We start from the raw sequence: 20432 nt of genomic DNA on the forward strand, positions 1-20432 counted from the left end.
TTTTAGCTTCTTCTCACTTCTCCGAAAACACACGCACCCCACCTGCTCCAGTTCCCCCTGTGATACAAAGTCTGTTAAAAAGTTGGGGGCGGGGGACTCGCTCGGAGGAAAGACAGGTGACCAAAACCTCCGGGAACGCAAAAGGACAGGGGGGAAAGGGCCGAATCTTCCGTGGAAAACGGGGAAAGGGCCGGGTAAGGCTCGGATGGAGCAGCTTCGGGAAGGTGCGGGCTTCGGCGATCGCTGGATGGCTGCCGTCTTCTCGACGAGTGCGCCCTCCGCGAATGCTTTTTGGGGTAAGGGCTTCCGGCTATTGAGTTATGTACAGCAAGCCCAGACCGCAAAAAGATTCACGAAGGGCAGAATACGCCGGCTTCTTCGGTTCGCCGCCGCCGCCGCCGCCTTCAGCCCAGGATGTCTCCGAACCCCGGAGCCGAACAGGCTGGGTCTCACCAGCGCGCTCCATCGCGGCTCAGCCTCACCACTCCGCGCGCCGCCCGCCCCACCGCACCCCTGGACTCGTGTCTCCATTTCTCCAGACCGTCCGCGATCCCCCAACTCAGCCCCGAGAGAAGTGTGTGGAGGACGAGAAGGGGACGGCGGAGGGGCACCCGGGATCCCGGAGCCCAGCCTCCACCCCTTTCCTGTCGCCACAGTACCCGGAGCCTCCCCGCCTGCCTGTCCTATCCCTCTATCCCCCTATCAGAGTTCCGCCAGCCACGGCTGCAAGGTCGCCGATCTCTGAACAGGTACAGTTCGGATTCCCCCCGAATCCCCTCTTATCCCTCCTAGTCCCCCAGCCAAGGTTCCAGCCGTGACTACAGGCGCTGCGTAAAGAGAAAAACTCCCCCAGAGCACTAAATAAATACAGACGAGGCCGCCAGCTCATTGGTGCGGGCTAAAATCGTCACCCACCAATCAGAAGAGAGCTCACATTTCCCCCTTTTTTTTCAGAAGGGGGAGGGAGAAAAAAATATTTCCATTTCTAATTATTCAACAAAACCTAGATTGGAACATGTTAAAATATTGTTGTTGCCAAAAAACAAAAAAGCGGTTCAGGACCCCCTCCCCATTCCAGCCCAGGTGAGGGGGTAGCGCGATGTATTGGGAAAGAGAGGTTTAAGAGAGCGACCTCTCCCAACGGGACCCAAGCCAGAAGATCCAGACGAAAAATGACAAAGATGAACATAAAATAAACCCAAACTCCACACTAGTCAGCCTATTTCTAGAAAAAATGAGAATGTCTCAACACCCCCTTCCCCACCCAAAGTTCTGAATGCTCAACTAGAAAGGTGAAGCTCCTCCCTCCGCATCCTCCCCCAAAACCGTCTCAATATTGGGTGTCTAATGGCCCATTCGCCTCAGGTGCCCTTTCAAAGCTGCAGCCCTCCCCTCCCCACCAACTTTCTACCCATTCTGCAGAATGCTAGGGGGAACAACAAGGGGCGAACCCGTCATTGACTGCCGGACCCCAAAACGACGGGAGATTCCACCTTCTGCGAGAGGAGGAAAGGAGGGGAGGAAAGACTAGAGAAAAGGGAGAAAGATCTCCTTCCCTCACTCTCCCTCCCTCCCTCTTCCTCCATCCCGCTCGGTCCCCTCCCCCATCCCATCCACCAAACTTTGAGGGGCTGCCCTTCTTCGCAGTGCAGCGCCACCCTTCCCACGTCCTCTCCTGCCCCTCCCCCCATTAGTACCTAAGCAGGGTGTGGGCTAAGGGACGTCCTGACTATCTCCCTCCCTAGCAGTACAGTCCCCCAGTGGGGGAAACCTCACCAGGATGGGTTACTGCAAACATTGCAAGAACTTGGGGGGAAAGTTGCCATATTTGTTCTTTGGCACCCTGGAATCGACGTGCGGGCGGGCGCGCGCGCGCACACACACACTCCCACCCTTGCCCAGCACGCCCGGAGAAAACATCTCTAGACGGTGGAGGCACTGTCTTCAAGTCCCTGTCGACCCACTCCCTTCGCCCAACCATCACCCTCCTGCAGCTCCGCGACCCACTCACCCTCCCACGGCATCCCCTAGGCTCCGCGACGGACAGACGCAAGCACACACCCTCCGAGCGTCTGCGCGCCCGCCGCGCCGGAGGGGGCTCCGCGGTCTGCGCCCGCCGCCGCCGCGGCGCGGGGCAACTGGGAAAAAAAAGTTCTGCTCAGACTACCAGTGAGCCGACCGACCACCAGCCGACCCGGGCGCCGACCCCCTGCTCCTTACCTCGGTCTGGGGGCCACGGGAGCGCGCCGGTCCCGTCCGCACTGCAGCCAGCTGGAAGGAGCACCTCTCCTGCCGGCCAGCTCCCTCCGGCCCCTCCCCGCCCCCCACGGGTGTTTGCCCGGCGGCAAAGCGGGCTCTTCCAGGTAAGTATATAAGTTACTGTACTGTGTGGGAGGGTCACGATCTTGGTAATTGCGGCTTTCCGAGCTTAACCCCTGCGTTCCTGCCTTCCTCCAACTTGTTGAGGACTCGTCGGGTAGCGGGAGAGCGAGCAGGCGCGCCACTGCGAGCGCCGGCCGGGAGGGGGGAGCGAGGTGCGCGGGGCACAGAGGGGACAGCGAGACAGCAAGCGGCGGAGTTCAAATGCCCCCCTGGCAGCGGTTTTCATTGGATAGGTCTTCCCCCCACCCCCGTCCCTACTGATTTGGTGGCCCCCCCAGCCCCCCATCTCCCATGTAGGGGACGTCTCCAGGCGAAGTCACGATTCCTTCTCAGTTCGGAATGAACTGTGACTAGAGCCATGACGCAGCCAGCGCGCATTACTCACTTTTTGCAGTCACGACTTGGGAATCCGTGCTGGTTCCAACCAAAATTACACCGCTACCATTGAATTATTTAATAGGATCCAGTTCGGGGGGTAAACTTGTGCATTGTGCCAAGCAATGGGAAGGGGTGGGGAAGAACGGGGGGGGAAATGAGGACATGGGGTGTCCCTCCGCCCCGTTCTTGACTCTTGGACACCTCCCCCCAACCACCGCTCCACGTGTTGCAAGTGTTTTATTGCGCTACCACCACTCCCGCCCCGACCGCTCCCCCAACCCCTATTTCCTTTGCAATTGTGGCAGAATTTGTAAACACAACCACGCAAACTTGCAGGGCTGAGAGGGGCGAGGCTTGGGAAAGGGAAGGAGTAGGTCCCCGTGAATGACGAGGAGGCCGAGGGGTGGGCCGAGAGGCTGTGAGCAGCTTTGGTTTGAACTGAATTGTCAAGACAAAGTGTGGGTTGCAGCGTTATTTGTGTTATTCTGCACATCGGTAACAGCCCTTGTTACTATTATGAGTTGAATACTCAGTCTCAGCCAGGGAATCTTCCGAGAGAGGGACGGTTTCTGAGCTAAACATAACTCACCCACCCTCTCATCCCCCGGCCCAGGCTGCACCCCGGTTACCCTGTGTGGAGGTCAGGTCACTAAAGCCAGAGGCTGTTGACAGAGGGGAAGGGGTGAATGAAGCAGAGAGACCTGGTCTCCTCTCTCCTGAAGGCTAGCCACCACAAATACTTACCTCACCGTCCCAAGTTTATATTTTTAAATAAACATATAAAATATTCCTGCATGCACACAAAGCTTACTGCAGACCTGCAAGAGTGCTTCATTTCTCCCACTGTCTACAGCCCATCCTCATGGGCCAGCTTGAGGATGTACTTTTATTCTCCCTCTCCTGGAGTTAATCAGCATGAATGTCTTTGTGTGCGCGTGATATTCATTCCCCCTCTGCCTCTGATAACCTTCCTCCCTCCTCACCTGTCTGGCCACAGATTCGGCCAAAGTGTCTGGAGCTGATTGCAGTGAATCTCAGTCTGGGTCCAGCCCACAACCCCAGAGAGTTGATGGTATTCCCAATAACATTTGGCAACTTAGAGAACACCTCCTCCCCAATTTCCCTTCAGGCTGATTTAGACTCCTTTGGCTTTTGGCTTTAAGGCGCCCCGCGATGTTCCCTAGCTTGGATTCTCTGCGCATCGCACCAACAACTCCTGTGCTTTGGCTTCTAATTCACTCATTCCACCAACTCACTTGGGGCTTCTATGACTAGCATGCGAAAAGGGGGAATAATAAGAAAAATGTCACACCACACTACCTTACACACCTCCCGGGAATTACAGAATACGGGGATACGGGGGGCATGAAGTGGGAGGGGACGAGGGTCCGAAAAAAGCAACCTATTAGCCTGTTATTTTGAGAGTCACCATCACCGAGGAGAAATCTTTCAAACCCACTGGCGGGAAGGTGCGGTATCCTGGGAATGGAGACCCGGATAGTGCCTGGCCTCTGCAGGGAAAGCCGGTGAGCCATTGGCCTTCCATTCCTGAAACGCCCGGCCTAGACTCATCCTCGAATCTAACACTTCGCTCCCCCTCCTTTAAATTTTTTTCCTTTCCTTCCCACTCACCCCTCCTTTCCCCCAAAGCTCTCACAGAAGTCACGACTATCCCCTTTGAACATCCTTAACCCCCTCGTCCCCGTGTCCCTCTCCTGCATCCAGGGCGGGGCTACCCGCAGCTGGCGCCAACCCCGCCCCCTGGCGCTCGGAACTGAACTCGCGGAGGACCAAGGCATTTTCAGCACCTATCTTCCGTGGACAGCAACCGAGTCCTGGGCCAGCCCGAACTAGGGTCGCGGTCCTCAGTTCCCGGACCGGAGCCAGCGGGGAGGTTTGTCAAAGGAGTAGAGATTTTTCCCTGTCTTTACCCAACCCCATCCATGCAATTTTGATCTATGTTGCACAGTCTCCATTAATCTCTCAGAGATATAGCCCATTAAGTCGTGTCTGGCCACCCTTTAAGACAGAGAAAATGGGGAGGGGAGGGGGCCATCGAGAAAACCAAGCTCAACAGCGCCGACCCATAACGAGAGAGAGAGTTGCAGCCGCTATTGATTCAGAGATTCGTGAGGGTGATTCCCGGCTCTGCAAGAATTCCCTCTCTCGGTTTCTTTGCATGCAGCCCCAAACTCATTATACACATACACACGCACACAGCTACACCCCTTACCCCCTACTCAGTCCCACTATCCTCTTTAGAAGGGGCGAAAAAGGCAGCCAAAAAAGAACCCCGGAGCATGCACAAAGTAAGCGTCAGCTCATACTCACAGTCTGCGGCATGCACATGACATAATATTACTTACCCAAACGGGAACTCCTTAAGAGAGAGAAAGAGAAACACAGGGGGAGAAAAGAGAAAGTGGATGGAAAGAGGAGAGAGGAGAGGAAAAATCCAACAATTAATTTCCAGACATAGTTGTGGGGGGAGGAATGCGGTGATGTCCAGGTTTTCTTCCACCCGCGCTGGCTTTTTATCCCAGTACAGCCCTCGGTTTATTTCTGGAACAAGATCAAACCCTGATGCTATTTTTAGCAAGTACTGAAAAAACCTCCACACACAAAGGCATTTCGCTGTAACCTTACGTCCAAAACATTAAATGTGCATTAAGCGCCCCCTCCTCACTTTTTTTCCCTGCACCACCAGACTCACTTGCATAACTGCAGAAAATGTTTTTCAAATCAGAAAAATGCCCAAATATTTCTTATATTCTCCCTCCCTCCCGTTAACTTCCATCTGTCTCTGCCTGTTGCAAGCTCCTCGCAGTCTCCCTGAGCAGAAGGCGTCGGAGTGGTTGTATTCTTAGAGCTGCATGTCTCCATTGATCAGATTCCCTACATGCTGAGGAAAGTAGGGGGTGGGGGCCATAGCCCCTTCCCCAGAGGAGCTTCCCAGGAGAGCTCTAGAAGCTATTGCTATCCACGATGGAGATTCCCAGATGAGAAAAAAAAAAAAAAAAAACCATACCCTTCCCACGTTTCCCACCCACGCTTTGCAAAATCGCGTTGTGTTTGCAACACACCGCCTTTGGAAATGTATATTTTGAAAGCTGCATATGTGTGTCTGTGTGTGTGTTTTGCGTTCTAGTAATTCACTACGAGGGGGCTGGAGAAAATAGACTCATGAAGGCAGCGCGGAGCAGCCGCCTTGAGTCTCCTTTGCCAGCCTGCGTCAGTCATCAGCTACTGACGTCACGTGCAGATTCTCCTCTTTGGTGGGTCTGGTTCAGCTGAGAAGACGCTTCTGCTCGGAGACAGCGCTTTGTGTTCGGCGCAGCCACTGAGCAGGCGAGGCGGCCGAGGCGGGCGCCACCCCAGGCTTGGGCTGGGCAGCTGCAGAGCAGGCTGCAGCCTAGTCTGCACCGGGCAAGCGGGGCCCCGAGGGGCGTGCCCAGCAGGACAGCCCCCTCCCCAAACCCTCCCAAGACGCCCAATGCAAACTCGACCGTGCACAGACTCCGGCGCGCGTCCTTTCCCCGCCCTTTCTCGTCTGGTCACTGTAGCATAGACAGCTATAGCTATAACTCGGATTAATTCTGTTTGTCGGGCAGATAGCCCCGGCTCTTCAAGTGACGCAAATAACAGATTCTAAGGCTCCCGCTCTCTCTCTCCTGCTCTCTTTTTCTCCCTCCTTTTCCCTCTTCTGTTTCCTGCGCCCACGCATCCTGCCTGGTCTCCCACGGAATCAGCCAGCTATACAGCTTCCCAGAGAGCAATGATCCAAGTTACAGAGAGACGGACAGACTCCCAGAGCAGAAACAAATAAGCCTGCAATTAAATACACACATGCACACAACCCTTTGCAAATGGCCAGCAGCCATTTAGGGGCTCCCCTGTGTGGGGGAAGGGGGAGCTGATTCACAAATCCACCGCCCTCGAAGGCGTCAGTTCTGGCGGTGGGGAGTGCCCAGAGGGGAGTGTCCGGCTTGCTACTGCGGCTTTCCCTTCTGCTCTCCACCCGAAGAGGAAACTCACCTCTATAAATACCCAGATGGCACGGTATTCGGGAATAAACAACTTTTGTTGAATGGTAGGTGGAGGAGAAAATTCAACAAAGACTGCAAATGCTTACTCTCCAGCGACATTATCAGGACTTTTTAAGGCGAGATGACGTTTACCCTTTCTCCCTCTCAACGACCAGGATATCTTTTTTTCTACTTAAAATAACGTCCCTGAAAAATGAACTCAATGGATTAGTGCTATTTTGAAACCAATTTGAATGGAGCTTGCTTCCCAAGGGTGAGGAAGGGTGTGCATGTGTGTGTGGATGTGTGTGTCTCAGGGTGTGTGGGGTGTGTCTGAATCTGAGGTTTTCAGCAGAAGAAATGCCACACCTCAGCATGACAAAGGGTTTCTTGATTGATGAGTGATGGAGGTAGGGAGAATTCTTACAGATTAGAAGATGTGAAGAAAACCACATGCACACAAATCATCCTCCTTAAATGCACACATATTCTAGATCCACTTGGATAACTTCTGCCCTGAAAGGGGGGAAACCAAAAGCAGAGAGCTATTTACAATCATGGCTGGAGGAATGGCTGATCTTGTTTCTTAACCCTAATTATCAACCTTCCCTGCAATGGTTTCCTTTGATGCCAGTAAACACTTTTCCAGAGGTTATCCCTTGGATTTGGGGCACAAGGCCTGGGAGAGAATGATCATGGGCCTCAGCTGTCATCTCCCTTTTCAAGCTCTCCTACTCTTTGTAACTTGCCTGAGAGATTTGAGGTAAAGCTTATCCCGTCCAGTACCCTCAATTCCTGTCTGTGGCTTGAGCTGTGCCTACTAAAGGGAGACAGAGGACATCTGCTGTGTACGGAGGACACCCTCTGGCAGCCCATCAGCAGCTGTTTATTTTTAGCTCACTATTGCATGCATGTATGCATGTGAGAACGTTGCTGCAGTGGGGAGGTGTGCAGTCAGGAGAAATATCAATGAGAGAGAGGCGGCCCTGGTTCTTGCACTGAAGATGACTTATCACATGGGGTCATCAAATGTGGCCAGACGGACAGGAGACACTGGCAGTATTTCAATAAAGTCTCCTTGGATTAATGAAAATGTCAGGCTAAACATTTTTTTAAAGGCACAGAGTAGGTATGTTTTTAGATATGAGATTAGGTATGTGTAAGCATAAATTCATGTGTGTGGGCACATTCACAGAAGTCACATGGTTTCTGTATGGACTACCTAAACTACACAGAGCAGGGCACTTTAGAATGTAACCTGCTTTCTATGCTGTATATAGTAGCTGAGTGTTATTGCGTCTGATGTTGAGATCAAGACAGATTCATTTAAAATCACTAACAGCTTTTAAGCAAACCCAGAATCTAGTCCTAACAAATAAGGTAGTGTTGGAAATGGAAGAAATACACATCAGAACTTTAAGGGCAGCAGCCAAAATTATGCTAGTGTAACGCCGGCTTCCTGGTGGATTCAATGTCTCTGCTCCTCCCTCCCAGAAGAGGGCGCCTCTCTGCCTTGTTTCTGTCTCGATCCAGTAATCAAGACAGAGCGAGAGCGGCTTGGAAGCTCCGCAGAAACATCTGCAGAAAGTTAGACCTCCATAGCTAGCATCTCCATTTCCCCTACTCCTCAGTCAGGTCCTTTGGAGGATGTCTGGGCTGGAGCTGGTGACCTTGGCTTCCTGAGCTGTCTTATCATCCTGTGCTAAGGGCTGTGGTGCCCAATTCCTGTCTGAGCAGTCAAGCTAAAGACCCTGCGAATGAATAGACTGATGTGGAACCTGTCCAAGGTGAAAACCGCCTCTGCATTGCCAACTCATTACAGGGCACCCCAAGCATGAAGAGGACTCGTTCCCCCTAATGCTCCCCCAGAGGGCTTGTGGGAGTAGGCTGCTTGTCACGAAGCCCTTGAAAAGAACTGAGTCTCCTCTCTTTCAGGGTGAGCGAAGCCCAGAAACGTCCTGCCTGCATCGACTGTCTCCTCCCCAAGCACCACTAAAAATGCCAGTTGGGTAAGGTACTGGATTTGGAGAAGGAAAAACAGTCCAGTTCCCAGGATATCAACCAAGGGAAGTCCCTCAGGGAGGAAGTCTAGGAAAGGGATTCCTCTTTTCCTAAAGGTGTCTTCATCAGGGAGCAGAACTATTTTGGCCTAAGGAAAAGAGGAGAGAGAAGAAACCAATAGTTTTTCAGCTTCAACTATATGCCAGACACTGTGCCGGACACTTTTACATAAGAAGGTTTATTTAATCCTTAAGGCAATTCTCTGTGTGTCATTATGATAATGGTACCTACCCCTTAGGCTTGTTGAGCATAGGAATCACTCCCAAAACAGTTGTTACTTTTCCCATTTGAAAGCTAAGGAAATAGAGACCATAACGTTTAAGCTGCTTTTCCAAAAGTCTTAGAGCTTGAAATTACAAAACTAAGGATCAGATCAAATTCATATCTGTATGGCTCCAACACTCATGCCACACCACTCCATCATGTTGCCTCTATTCCAATCTCTGGTCTTTAATATTCCAGGTCTATTCCCCATCATGTGGAGCTGGAGGTGTCTGGGACTTTCTCAGACATTTTCTGAATAACGAGACTGATCTATTCCTCCTAAGGAGCCTGTTAGCCAATAGATGCCCCCTGAACAACGCTATCTGTCTCTGAGAAGAGACCCCTCCATCCTATTTCAAGGAAAGCCCTAGCTGGTTCAGTCCCATCCAAAACTCAAGGAATTTGTCTGAAACCAACCAGTTTGTGGTGGACATGCAGTGAACTTGAGATTCATTCAGGCTGCTGCATCCAAGCATGTTTCCGCCCACACTGAGGATGCCCCTGAGATGGTGCTAGGGAAGAATTAGGAACTCCCTGGTCTAGTCTTCTAAGAAAGCTGTCCTAAAGTAAGAACAGCAGAAAGTCTACATGCACCTTGAGTTAGCTAGTTATCCTAGTCCTCCAACGCTCCTTTAGAAACTAGCATCTCTGATCATTTTTCTGATTCTGAAAACTTTATAGGCTGAGCCATTATCCCAGTGGCGGTAGATAGGCCACAGCATGCATAATTCAGGCTATTTTAAGATCCCCTCCCCCTGTTAAATACACATTTTCATCACTTACCCTGATCAAGAGGTATATTCGGTCTTGGGAAGCACTTCTTAGAAGCCAGCATATTTGGAGATTTGAGGGTGAAAGTTTTAAGGACCACTGGTTGCTGGAGGAAAGTGGTTGGAATTCCACCCCTTCCCCCACTTTTTTTTGGTTGCCATCAACAACTCAAAATAGTCTCAACAGTCTATTCACCTGAAAGTAGTTACATTGTTCAACTTCAGAACAGTTGAGACAACATCTGCTTTTCGCACAACCCCATTATCCATGGGCAAACTTAAATGCCCTTGTTCTCTCAGCCATTCTAACTGCTGGACACCTTGGAGAACCAGATGATAGATTTTCCCATGCCTTGGTGATAAAAGGCACATTTGGGAGAATGAGAACCTAGAGAGTCACTCAGGGATATCTAGAGTTGGTTTCATGGTGAGGATCTCAGCAAAGACAGGGGAGCCAAAGCAAGCACATGATAGGGGGCTGAGGCTGGGGCAGGTATCAGGATTCCAGTACACTTGAGCTTAGCAGAGGCTAAATAGAAAGGTGTCAGGGGTTGGAAAGCATGGCCACAGAGAAAAAAGAACAATCTGAAGCATGCTTAGAGATACCTGCATGCGTTCGGCCTTAACCTTGTGGTTGAAGGACAGTTGTTTATTTTCCTGAATTCAGCAGGTCGAGAGATAGCTCAATCACAAATTCATGGGTATTGGGTAGGTCTGAATTAGCAGAACTTTTTATTCATTCACTATTAAAGCAGCCTTGCAATTAGCTGCTCATCTACTAAGCTTGGATCACTGTATCTGGTAGGCCAAGAGTAAAGAATGGGGATTGTATTTCTTTAATTCCTAGTCCAATAAGTATAGGCTGTGAGACATAGAGAAATAATGGACTAACATATCTGCTGGATAGGCAAGATTTTTTATACTTATTGGAAAGGTTATTAGTTAAATAATGAATTGGATCTGAATCTTGTCATGAGAAGAGAGACCTTCAGCTCACATTTGAAAACCTGGTATCTTCCATCAGTGCTAGCTTACCTATAAAAGTAGAAAGAAAAGGGGAGGGGAGAAAATACACCTTCTACATATGGTGGGTTTTCAGAGAGCTACACTTTTTGTAGTAGTGATTGTCTTTGAGAAAGAGATTACTACGACGTCAACAAATTCTGGTTTGATCAATCCTCAGGATCTGTTTTGGTTTTATAGAGGTCTAAATTAACATTGTGAGGCTGGACTAACATCTACATCTGGGCTGGGATCCCTGAAGAGCATTTGGGTAAAGAGGGACCAATAGAGGACAAATCTTAGGGCGTAACAGGGTGGATCTGACTCATCAGCACAGGGTTTATCAAAGCACTACAAATCACCTTAGACAGTGCAGGCAAATGCCACTTACCTCACCATCCAGGAACCTGTGGCTCAGGACCCATGAAGAAAAGCCTGGGTCTCAAATGAAAATGCCCAGTATGAAGCCATTGCAATGTGGTTGAATGAAATGCAAATTTAATTGGAGAAAAAAATCTAGATGATTTCATCCTGTATTCAGAGACAATCCACTTCTGAAGATCTTTCTCTTTCTCCTCCCTAGCTCCACTACATTCTAAATCTTAGTCCAGTCTTGAGTAAGCTCTTTCACTGTATCTGACTGGGGGCAAGGTATTTCTAGTCTTTCCATGTGGTTTCAATTACATCACACTCAGATATACTCTGGGTCCCTTCATTGAGTGTGACTGCTCTGGAAAAGTGTCTTGTAACTTCATTATGGCAGAAAGTAGGATTTACTATGGTTTTCCTGACAGGGGGCTGAGTGTTGGACTAAGTCTAGCATGAGGGAGAAATAGGAGAAAGAGAAATTAATGTTAACCACCTGGACATAATTTGCCAAATAGAGACCAAAGTCACTGCCCATTAGAGGGCACCTCAGAGAAGGAGCTGAGTGGGTGGTGGATGGAGGAATAATGGTGGTCAATAAGGGGTTATTATGGCAAATGTTAATAGGAAGATGAACATGAACAGCAACATTGCAGAAAGCACGAGGCAAAGGATGAGGTGTGTCCTGGGTGTGTGAGGACTGCTTTGAAAACTCATCTGGTCTCCTCTTGGTCGTTGACGCTCCTACAACAAGCAAGAGGAAAGGGACATGGTGTCAGCAATCCACATTCCATCACTCATAATTCCCTGTGAGTGTTCAGTTCCAGGCTCTCCCCTCCCCTTCTTCAGTGAGACCATTTTGGCTTTCCTGGTGGAGGGGGGCAACAGGGGCGCAGATGCTCAAAGCTACAGTTGGACCAGGGGATGATCAGTCTTACCAGCAGGTGGCGAAATATGAATACACTCCAAATTGGCCGGTCTGAACAGACTATTCATTAAGAAGTCACTTTTCTGGCAAAGTGGAGTTTGTGGTATTAGGAGGTCAAACCAGAAAGTGTTGCTTCCACCCATAGCTGAGGTCCAGGAGGTTACATTATGGATAAATCTTTTTAACCTAGCTCTTCTGTTTAGGACAATGACAACCAATTGCTCAGGAGGCACTGCAGAAAGTCTGCTCTTGTAATCTCTGTGTTGTTATCAGCAGGTGCCATTCTGATACCATTATAACATCACTCTGTTTTTAGGGGAAGGGGCAGCTAGTGGAAAATCTTGAGTCAGGGGTGGGAGCTGAGTAATGTCTGGTGTAGCCACTGTCCCACTGTGTAGATTTAAAGAGACACTGACAGCGAAATTGGAGACCCAAACCCCAGGCAAAGCAGGAATGGGACTCCTATTACTTACCCATATCTCAACTCCCCAATAAGAACCAATGTGAAAATGCTTTGATTCTCCTGGGTGAGGTGAAATATTTACGGCTTCATGAGCTACTGGAGAACTGAAATAATATTTGGGATTCTCTCAGGGACCTAGATATCTCTAAAATGTGGACCTGGTGAGAGACCAACAGTAATAAGATGAGTGGCTTATGTCATTCCCAATTCCCAAATGGCTCAATATCAAGGAAGCTCAATTATGAACCAACCCAAAACAGAGAGACTCAGGAAAGGATCTGGATGTAAAACAGAAGGTAGCTTCACAGTCTTTATTTTATATAATTAAAAATCCCATGCTAGGCTCTGAGTTCCAACCAACACCAACCAAAAAGTCAGAACTTAAGCTGAGAGTGACAATTCTGGCCTTGACTCTGCCGTTTGCCCCTAAACAAAACCTGGAACTAGGCACTCAGTATCTTAAATTCCCAATCTGTAAAATGTATGGGCTACTATCTGCCCTACCTATCTCATGGAATTTTATTTTAAAAGGAGGCATGAACATGTTCCACAAATTTTAAAAGGCCTCACTTCTGTCATGGAAACTCTTCTCAGTCACTATGGTAGTTCCCTGCTTTCTTCAACCTGGGCATCACAGTGAGAGTGCAGATTGGACAAAGCTTTGCCATGTAATTAATTGCCTTGAGGGATGAATTAAAAAACAAAACAAAACAGGGGCTGGGTGCAGTGGCTCACGCCTGTAATCCTAGCACCACTTTGGGAGGCTGAGGCGGGTGGATCACTTGAGGTCAGGAGATCAAGACCAGCCTGGCCAACATGGTGAAACCCATTCTCTACTAAAAATACAGAAAAAATTAACCAGGTGTGATGGTGCACGCCTGTAATCCTAACTACTCGGGAGGCTGAAGTGGGAAGATTGCTTGAAACCAGGAGGCGGAGTTTGCAATGAGCCAAGATCGCACCACGGCACACTCCAGCCTGGGCAACAGAGTGAGACTCCATCTTAAATAAATAAATAAAATAAAATAAAATAAAAGAATAAAAAAACAAACAGGGCTGAAATTCTGTAGGACCAGGAAGTTTATGGTGCAATCTCAGAGCCTCTTTATATTAGGTGACGAGAGCAAGTGCCACTTCCAACCTCACATTGTCCATTGACTCTTGCTTCTCTTGAGTTGTCACTCAGGAGAGTAATAAGAATGATGAGGGTCACTAAGGAGGTCTACTAGTCTATGGTGATGCCAGGACCTTATTTAATCTCTTCAGGTCTCAGCTGCCTCATTTGTAAAATGCAGGTTTATGGTGAGTATTAAATGAAATAATGCACACAAAATGCTCAGCATTATCTTGGCACCCCCAAAACATTAGATGAAATTGTAAAGGAGGCAGAAGAAGCCAGTATCTGCAGTTTCATCTTCCTTGGCACCTCAGGACACCTTTTCTCCTTGCTTCAAGGTGCCAGGATGCTCGGATGCTTTAAATTAATACCCAGAGGGCAGGGCGGGATAACTGCGATGGATCTCTATCAAAGAGCCAGTAGAGGGAGCTCCAGAGCAAAACTGTTCTCTATTGCACATTTCCTTCGTTTCTCTATAGAACAAATCTCTGCCCAGAGGCCACAGGCTTTTTCTCCACTAGAAACCTTTTACTTAGAGAAAACTGGAGACCTCAGCACAGGACCTGGACCCAGTTCCGCTTTCAGATAATCCGGGTGTTTCTGAACTTTAAAGACATCTTGAGTCCCATGCCGAGGTTCAACTCTTGGGCTCCATTTGCAAGTTGGACTAGAATGGATGGTTCTTATGGGGCTGGTCCCCGGAGATCTGAGGCTGAGGCTGGAGCTTGAAATTTTTCTGGCCCTTGGATTTTGAATGTGTTCTAGCTTTCCAGTCATTCTCTTCCCACAAATATCTAGAGTCACCGCCATTAAAGGACCTAAACTTTTTATAGAAGAGTCATGGAGCCTGGATAACCTTCCTCTCCCAAAAAAGATTTGCATCAGAATGGTTGTATATCCCACTTAACAGCAACAGGATGAGGGAAATCGTTCTTGCCTGCTCTCAGGAGCCTTTAAAAACACATTCTCTGATAAACTAAGTGATGGACACGGAATCCTTCTCAGACAAAAGACCTAACGTGACTGTCAAAAAGGGAGCAAGATGGATTCTACTGAAGCTCTGAACCAAGTTTTTCTGCAGCCCTTTCCCGGCTGAAATTCCTCAGGTTAACTAGTTGGCTGATGTGTCGGGGCACAGATCTTATTATTATTTTAAATGTTCTGGGGGCTGGGCACGGTGGCTCACGCCTGTAATCCCAGCACTTTGGGAGGCCGAGGCAGGTGGATCATGAGGTCAGGAGTTCAAGACCAGCCTGACCAATATGGTGAAACCCCGTCTCTAATAAAAATACAAAAATTAGCCGGGCGTGGTGGCATGCACCTGTAGTCACAGCTACTCGGGAGGCTGAGGCAGCAGAATGTCTTGAACCCGGGAGGAGGAGGTTGTAGTGAGCCGAGATTGCACCACTGCACTGCACTCCAGCCTGAGCGACAGAGTGAGAGTCCATCTCAAAAAAAAAAAAAAAAAAAAAAAAAAAAAAATGTCTGGCTCACAGTTAATCAGTGCAATAGTAAAAGCCCCAAGAGATGATGGGAGATCTTCCTGGTTTTTCTTACAATTAACATTTGCTCACTGCCTGATTTTGATTAGCAGTGGCCTGGCTTCTTGTTAGGTACCCAAGAGGCTCTGTGTTCACCTACTTACAGGATGATACATAGCTCAGAAGGAACCCAGAAAAAGACAAAGACTTGCCATTCAGGAAGGTTAAAAATATTTGATGAGAGCGCCTCACCCCTTTTCTGCTGGCAAGATATCAAGAGTAACAATAGCTAATATTTAATGAACCCCATATTTATTAATCTCAGGTACTGTGCAAAGAGGTATGTATACATCATCCCACTCCACCCTAATGACAACTCAATGAAACAGTCCCTATTACAATTTCCACATTCAAGTTGAAAAACTGAGGCTTAGAGAGGTTAAATAACTTGTCCAAAGTCAAACATAGCTGTTAAGTGTAGAAGCTGGTATTCAGAAATACAGAGCATCCCTTCTTCAGGCCCTGGCTGGGTTCTCCAGAACAGACAGAAGTGGAGTTCCATTCAACATTGAGAGAAGTTTCAAAGGGTGAGGGGAACCTGAGCAGTGGGGCACACCTTGTTAAGTCCCAATCAGGACTGATGGAAGAAGCATCTGGTGTTCCTTCTCATTCATTGTCTCATTTCCACAGGGCAAGTGCAACCTGTCTGAGGAGGAAAACATTACCTCTAGGATGAAGCATTTTACCTTTTTTTCATTTTCTAAGATGATCTCAGATACCTTGCGAAGCCACGTAGAACAAAAGGGAGTCATTACATATTTGGAAAATGCATTGGACTCTCATAATTTGGGAATTAGCTATAAGACTGACAGCCGGGACACCTAATTTAAGAGTAGAATTCTTTAGGTCCTATACCTTAAAGGAAAAGAGAGTTTTCAGGAACTGCCATTAAGAATAATCTGACGGTAAGTAATGGATTTTCTCAGTAGCTATAAGCCGTCACTCCATCTACCCTTATTGTAACTGTGCTAGGCTCTGTTCACCCACCTCTGGTTAAGGGTCAGTGTTGACTCACTGGAGTTTGGACCAGCTAGGGGAGGCAGAGGCTGTATAGCTCACACCACAGGACTCACCTCTCCTTAATCATAGATGACAAAGACCCTGCCTTCAATCCCCTAATTAGCTTGGCTGCTCCTATTCATCCTCCACTTCCTGAGGTCAGTGGAGGGAAGCTGTTCAGTGAGAAGGTGGACTTCTGATTACATGTAGGAGAAAACATGAAGGTGCCACTTCCTCGAAGGGCCTTATGACCACTGACTATAAGAAGAAAGACTCGTCGGGCGCGGTGGCTCACGCCTGTAATCCCAGCACTTTGGGAGGCCAAGGCGGGCAGATCACCTGAGGCCAGGAGTTCAAGACCAGCCTGGCCAACATGGTCAAACCCCATCCTCTACTAAAAATATAAAAACTAGCCATGCATGGTGATGGGTGCCTGTAATCCTAGCTACTCAGGAGGCTAAGGCGGGAGAATTGCTTGAACCCAGGAGAAGGAGGTTGCAGTGACTGACACAGTGCCACTGCACTCCAGCCTCGGCGACAGAGTAAGACTCTGTCTCAAAAAAAAAAAAAAAAAGAAGAAAGACAACCCATTCTGGCCTGTCCTCTGGCCTGTCCTCTGGCCTATCCTCTCATCCTCATCCCTCATCTCTAGAGCTATTACCAAATGTTTTCATTCATGGAATAACTTGCTGCTCTGGGCCACCAGTATTAGCAAATATATGGGTTCCAATTGGTTTAAGATAGTATGTTAAATTACAAGTCAAACACAACTTTGATTGGGATTGTAACTCGAGAATTGTTAATGTTTTGATAGGATCTGGGGCTCATGCATATGAAAGGTTCATTCTGGTTAGGGATTTGGGGTCCAACTTGCTTCTAAGCCCTGGTGGGAATGCATCAGCCTCTCAGCAGTGACCAGCCTTCATCATGCTGCGACTTGCACGATATAGATGATTAAGCTTTTAAAAATCTGAGAGCTTAGAAACTACCAAGTTAAGGTAGAGTAGGAAAAACTCTCTAGCTTTGGAGAAGTGGCTAATGTAGGAGTTTTCAGGGAAGGAAGTGGCTATTTTGATCTTCCCTTGTCCCTTATATCATCTCCCCAAACTACTGTTGTTTTCTAAATCTATGCAAATATAGAGAAGTATGTAGAAGCAAATAACCTTTGTAGTGAATTGGGATCCTCACTCCTGCCCCAGACCTGAGGCTAGGATGAGGCTGCTCCCTGCAGAGCAGGTCTTCTCTGGCTCTCTGGTTCTTAATACTCAAGATGTGGTGGTCAGGGTAAGTCCTATAGTTCTAGGGCCCATGCATTCTAACATAATCAGCCCATGGACTCCTAATGGAATGAATTGGGCCAGGCACAGTGGTGCACACTTGTAATCCCAGCACTTTGGGAGGCCAACGCAGGAGGATCACTTCAGTCTAGGAGCTTGAGAATAGCTTGGACAACATAGCAAAAAATAAAAATAGCCAGGCCTGGTGACGCGCGCCTATCTTTCGAGGTTGTAGTGAGCGATGATTGTACCATTGCACGCTAGCCTGGGTGACAGAGCAAGACCCCGTCTAAAAAAAAAAAAAAAAAAAAAAAAAGAACGAATTGCAGTAAAACATAAAAGAAGACTGTTCTTCTCATTAAATATTACTAATGACCACTGGGACGAAAACTCTGGATCTTTTTTTTTTTTAAAGACAGGGTCTTGCTCTGTCACCCATGTTGGAGACCAGTGGCACAATCATAGCTCACTGCAAGCTTGAATTCCCAGGCTCCAGCCATCCTCCTGCCTCAACCTCCAGAGTAGTTGGGTCTACAGGCATGCACCACCATGCCTGGCTAATTAAAAAAAAAATTAGTAGAGATGAGTTCTTGCCTTGTTGACCAGGCAGGTCTCGAACTCCTGGACTCAAGTGATCCTCCCACCTTGGCCTCCCAAGGTGCTAGGATTACAGTGGTGAGCCACTGTGCCTGGCCAAAATCTGGATCTTAATAGACAGAAGTTGTTCTTTCCCAACTGGTACTTCCACACCAATTAACACACATCAACTCATGGATGAAAGGATTCTTAACAGAATGGGACATCGGGCAGGTAAGTTTGGAACAGGAAACAGAAGCCTATGGTGGCTTATTGTTCAGACAAGGGCTTTATCATTGCATAACAGCCCAGGATTGGTAAGGGTCCTACCAAAAGGAGAATGTGGACTGTTAAAAGCCTCTCTCACCTCTGGAGTGCGAGTGCTACAATGGCAAGCAGCATCTGTGTTTTAGTTATTGCTGGATCCTGAGAATCTAGTGTATGACCTTCCATAATGGGCCACACAGAAGTTTGTGTTGAGTTCCCAATTTTAATAAGTCCGTAGGGACTAGGTAAGGGGTTACTTTCTTCTGTCTTCCACTATGAGATGAGGTCATTGCAACACAAGACCTGAGTGAGGAGTAGATAGTGGTACCTGCCTCCAGAGAATCACTGAGGGGCTCTCACAGCATTCAAGGAGGACTTGGAACATCTACTTCAGCTGAGGGAACACTCGAGTTTTGCCTCTAGGCTTCTGTGAGTCAAATGCAGATGATCTTCTCCCACCCACACTTGAGGTCCAGACCTGTGCTAAGCATTGACTGAGTCCCTCTCTCCTTACCTGAATGCCCTCTCTTTCAGGGTTGGGAACTTCTGAGACAAAAGAGTTGAGTTCCTAGTTGAAGTGAAAGCTCCAGAGAAGTTGCCTAGGCCTGTCCCTTGCTTGGTAGGGCCAATGGCTTTCAGTAGAGTATAGGGAAGATGGACTTTACCCAGATCTCCCAAGGGAAGTCCTTGTGTATGTGGAAGAGTCTAAGAGGTCTCTGCTAACTTCAGAAAAGGAAGAATCTACCCAAACAAGAAAAAGCATATGGTAGAAATACCATCCCACACCATGCCTCATAAGAAGATGTTCCCAAGTCATTTTTCTGATGCTTCCCTGGGCCAAAGGTATAATAGCTAAAATAATAATAAAAAATAAAAGTGATAGACATTTGGTATGTGCCAGGCACTGAGCCAAGCCTTGCAAATATCAACTCAATCACCACAATAACTTTTTGAGGTAGGTACCCATTTTAAGTGTCAAGAAATTGAGGCTAAGAGAGTTTAAATAACTTTTCAAAAGTCACTTAACCAACCAAATATAGGAGCTAAGATTTGAATGCAGGCCTTCTTGGCTGCAAAGCCTGAACTGTCCACAGTTACACTGTTCTCAGGATGCCATCCAGCCTATCAGAGACCTATGCCTACTTCTATTGCTGAGTGAGATGGGAAAGAGAGGAAGACAGGATTTAAAAATAAATTTAATATCTGTCTTTGTGCACACATATATACACAAACACATGTATCACGTATCTAGAGTGCTTTAAAATGAGCCAACTCACTTCTGATTTCATTCTCAAAATAACTGTGTGGGGTAGCTATTATAATGTGAATACTCCCATTGTTTAGGTATGATAAGCAGATTACGAAGAAGGTAAATAATTTGCCCAAGAGCATACAGCCACATGGTTGCTTGAACATATGTGGTTTGATGCCAAATTCATAGCTCTTTCACTATCACATAGTGCCACGATAATGAGACACACTCTGAGTCAGCTAACATTTATTAAACACCCACCATGGGTCAAACACCGTGCTAGGCTCATTTGTAAACAGTCAATAATTATTCATTGATTGGTCTTCCAGTCCACTAACTGGACTGTCGCTGCAGCAGACTCCAAGTCTAGTAAAGGTTTTATAAAATAATAAACAAGAATAATAATAATTCTTTTTCTTTTTTTTCCTAGGTACTCTCAGTAGCCTAGACCAAGCTAAATATTTCTCAAAAGGGTGTTGGTGTCACCTGAAGGACCAGGCTAGAAAGGAAAGCTGTATTAAGCCTGAAAAACACAACTCTCAAAAACTCTCAAAGTCCCTGAACCAACGATGGAAGGTCAATAGTCTTCATTCTCTAGGTTGGATGTGTTTTTAATGCTATTTTATTTACAAACTAGTCCACCTCACATCTCTAAGATGCCCTCTAGCTTTGCTCCCTAGTAGGTGAGGAGCAAAAGGCAGTTGATGAAGGAAGGAAAAATACTCTTTTTATTGGGTCCATCAGGAATGTAGGCCCATCTTCCC

General features: G+C 47.7%; 1 protein-coding gene across 1 annotated transcript; it reads left to right on the forward strand.

Moving 5' to 3' along the window:
• The first annotated feature begins 320 nt into the window (after positions 1-320).
• On the forward strand, positions 321-20230 carry LOC126936437 (proline-rich protein 36). Its single transcript, XM_050759231.1, has 3 exons — positions 321-749; positions 1746-2363; positions 20099-20230. The coding sequence occupies exons 1-3, from the start codon at positions 321-323 to the stop codon at positions 20114-20116; spliced, it is 1065 nt and encodes a 354-aa protein (XP_050615188.1). The 3' UTR covers positions 20117-20230.
• The last annotated feature ends 202 nt before the right edge of the window (positions 20231-20432 follow it).

This window comes from Macaca thibetana, chromosome 14 (genome assembly GCF_024542745.1).
Source record: "Macaca thibetana thibetana isolate TM-01 chromosome 14, ASM2454274v1, whole genome shotgun sequence".
NCBI classification, from domain to species: domain Eukaryota; kingdom Metazoa; phylum Chordata; class Mammalia; order Primates; family Cercopithecidae; genus Macaca; species Macaca thibetana.

Excerpts from the sequence above, each read along its gene's own strand:
- LOC126936437 (XM_050759231.1), top strand. The coding sequence starts at position 321 with ATGTACAGCAAGCCCAGACCGCAAAAAGATTCACGAAGGGCAGAATAC. Across the intron at positions 750-1,745 it reads GGTCGCCGATCTCTGAACAG|CAGTACAGTCCCCCAGTGGG; the intron begins GTACAGTTCGGA and ends CTCCCTCCCTAG.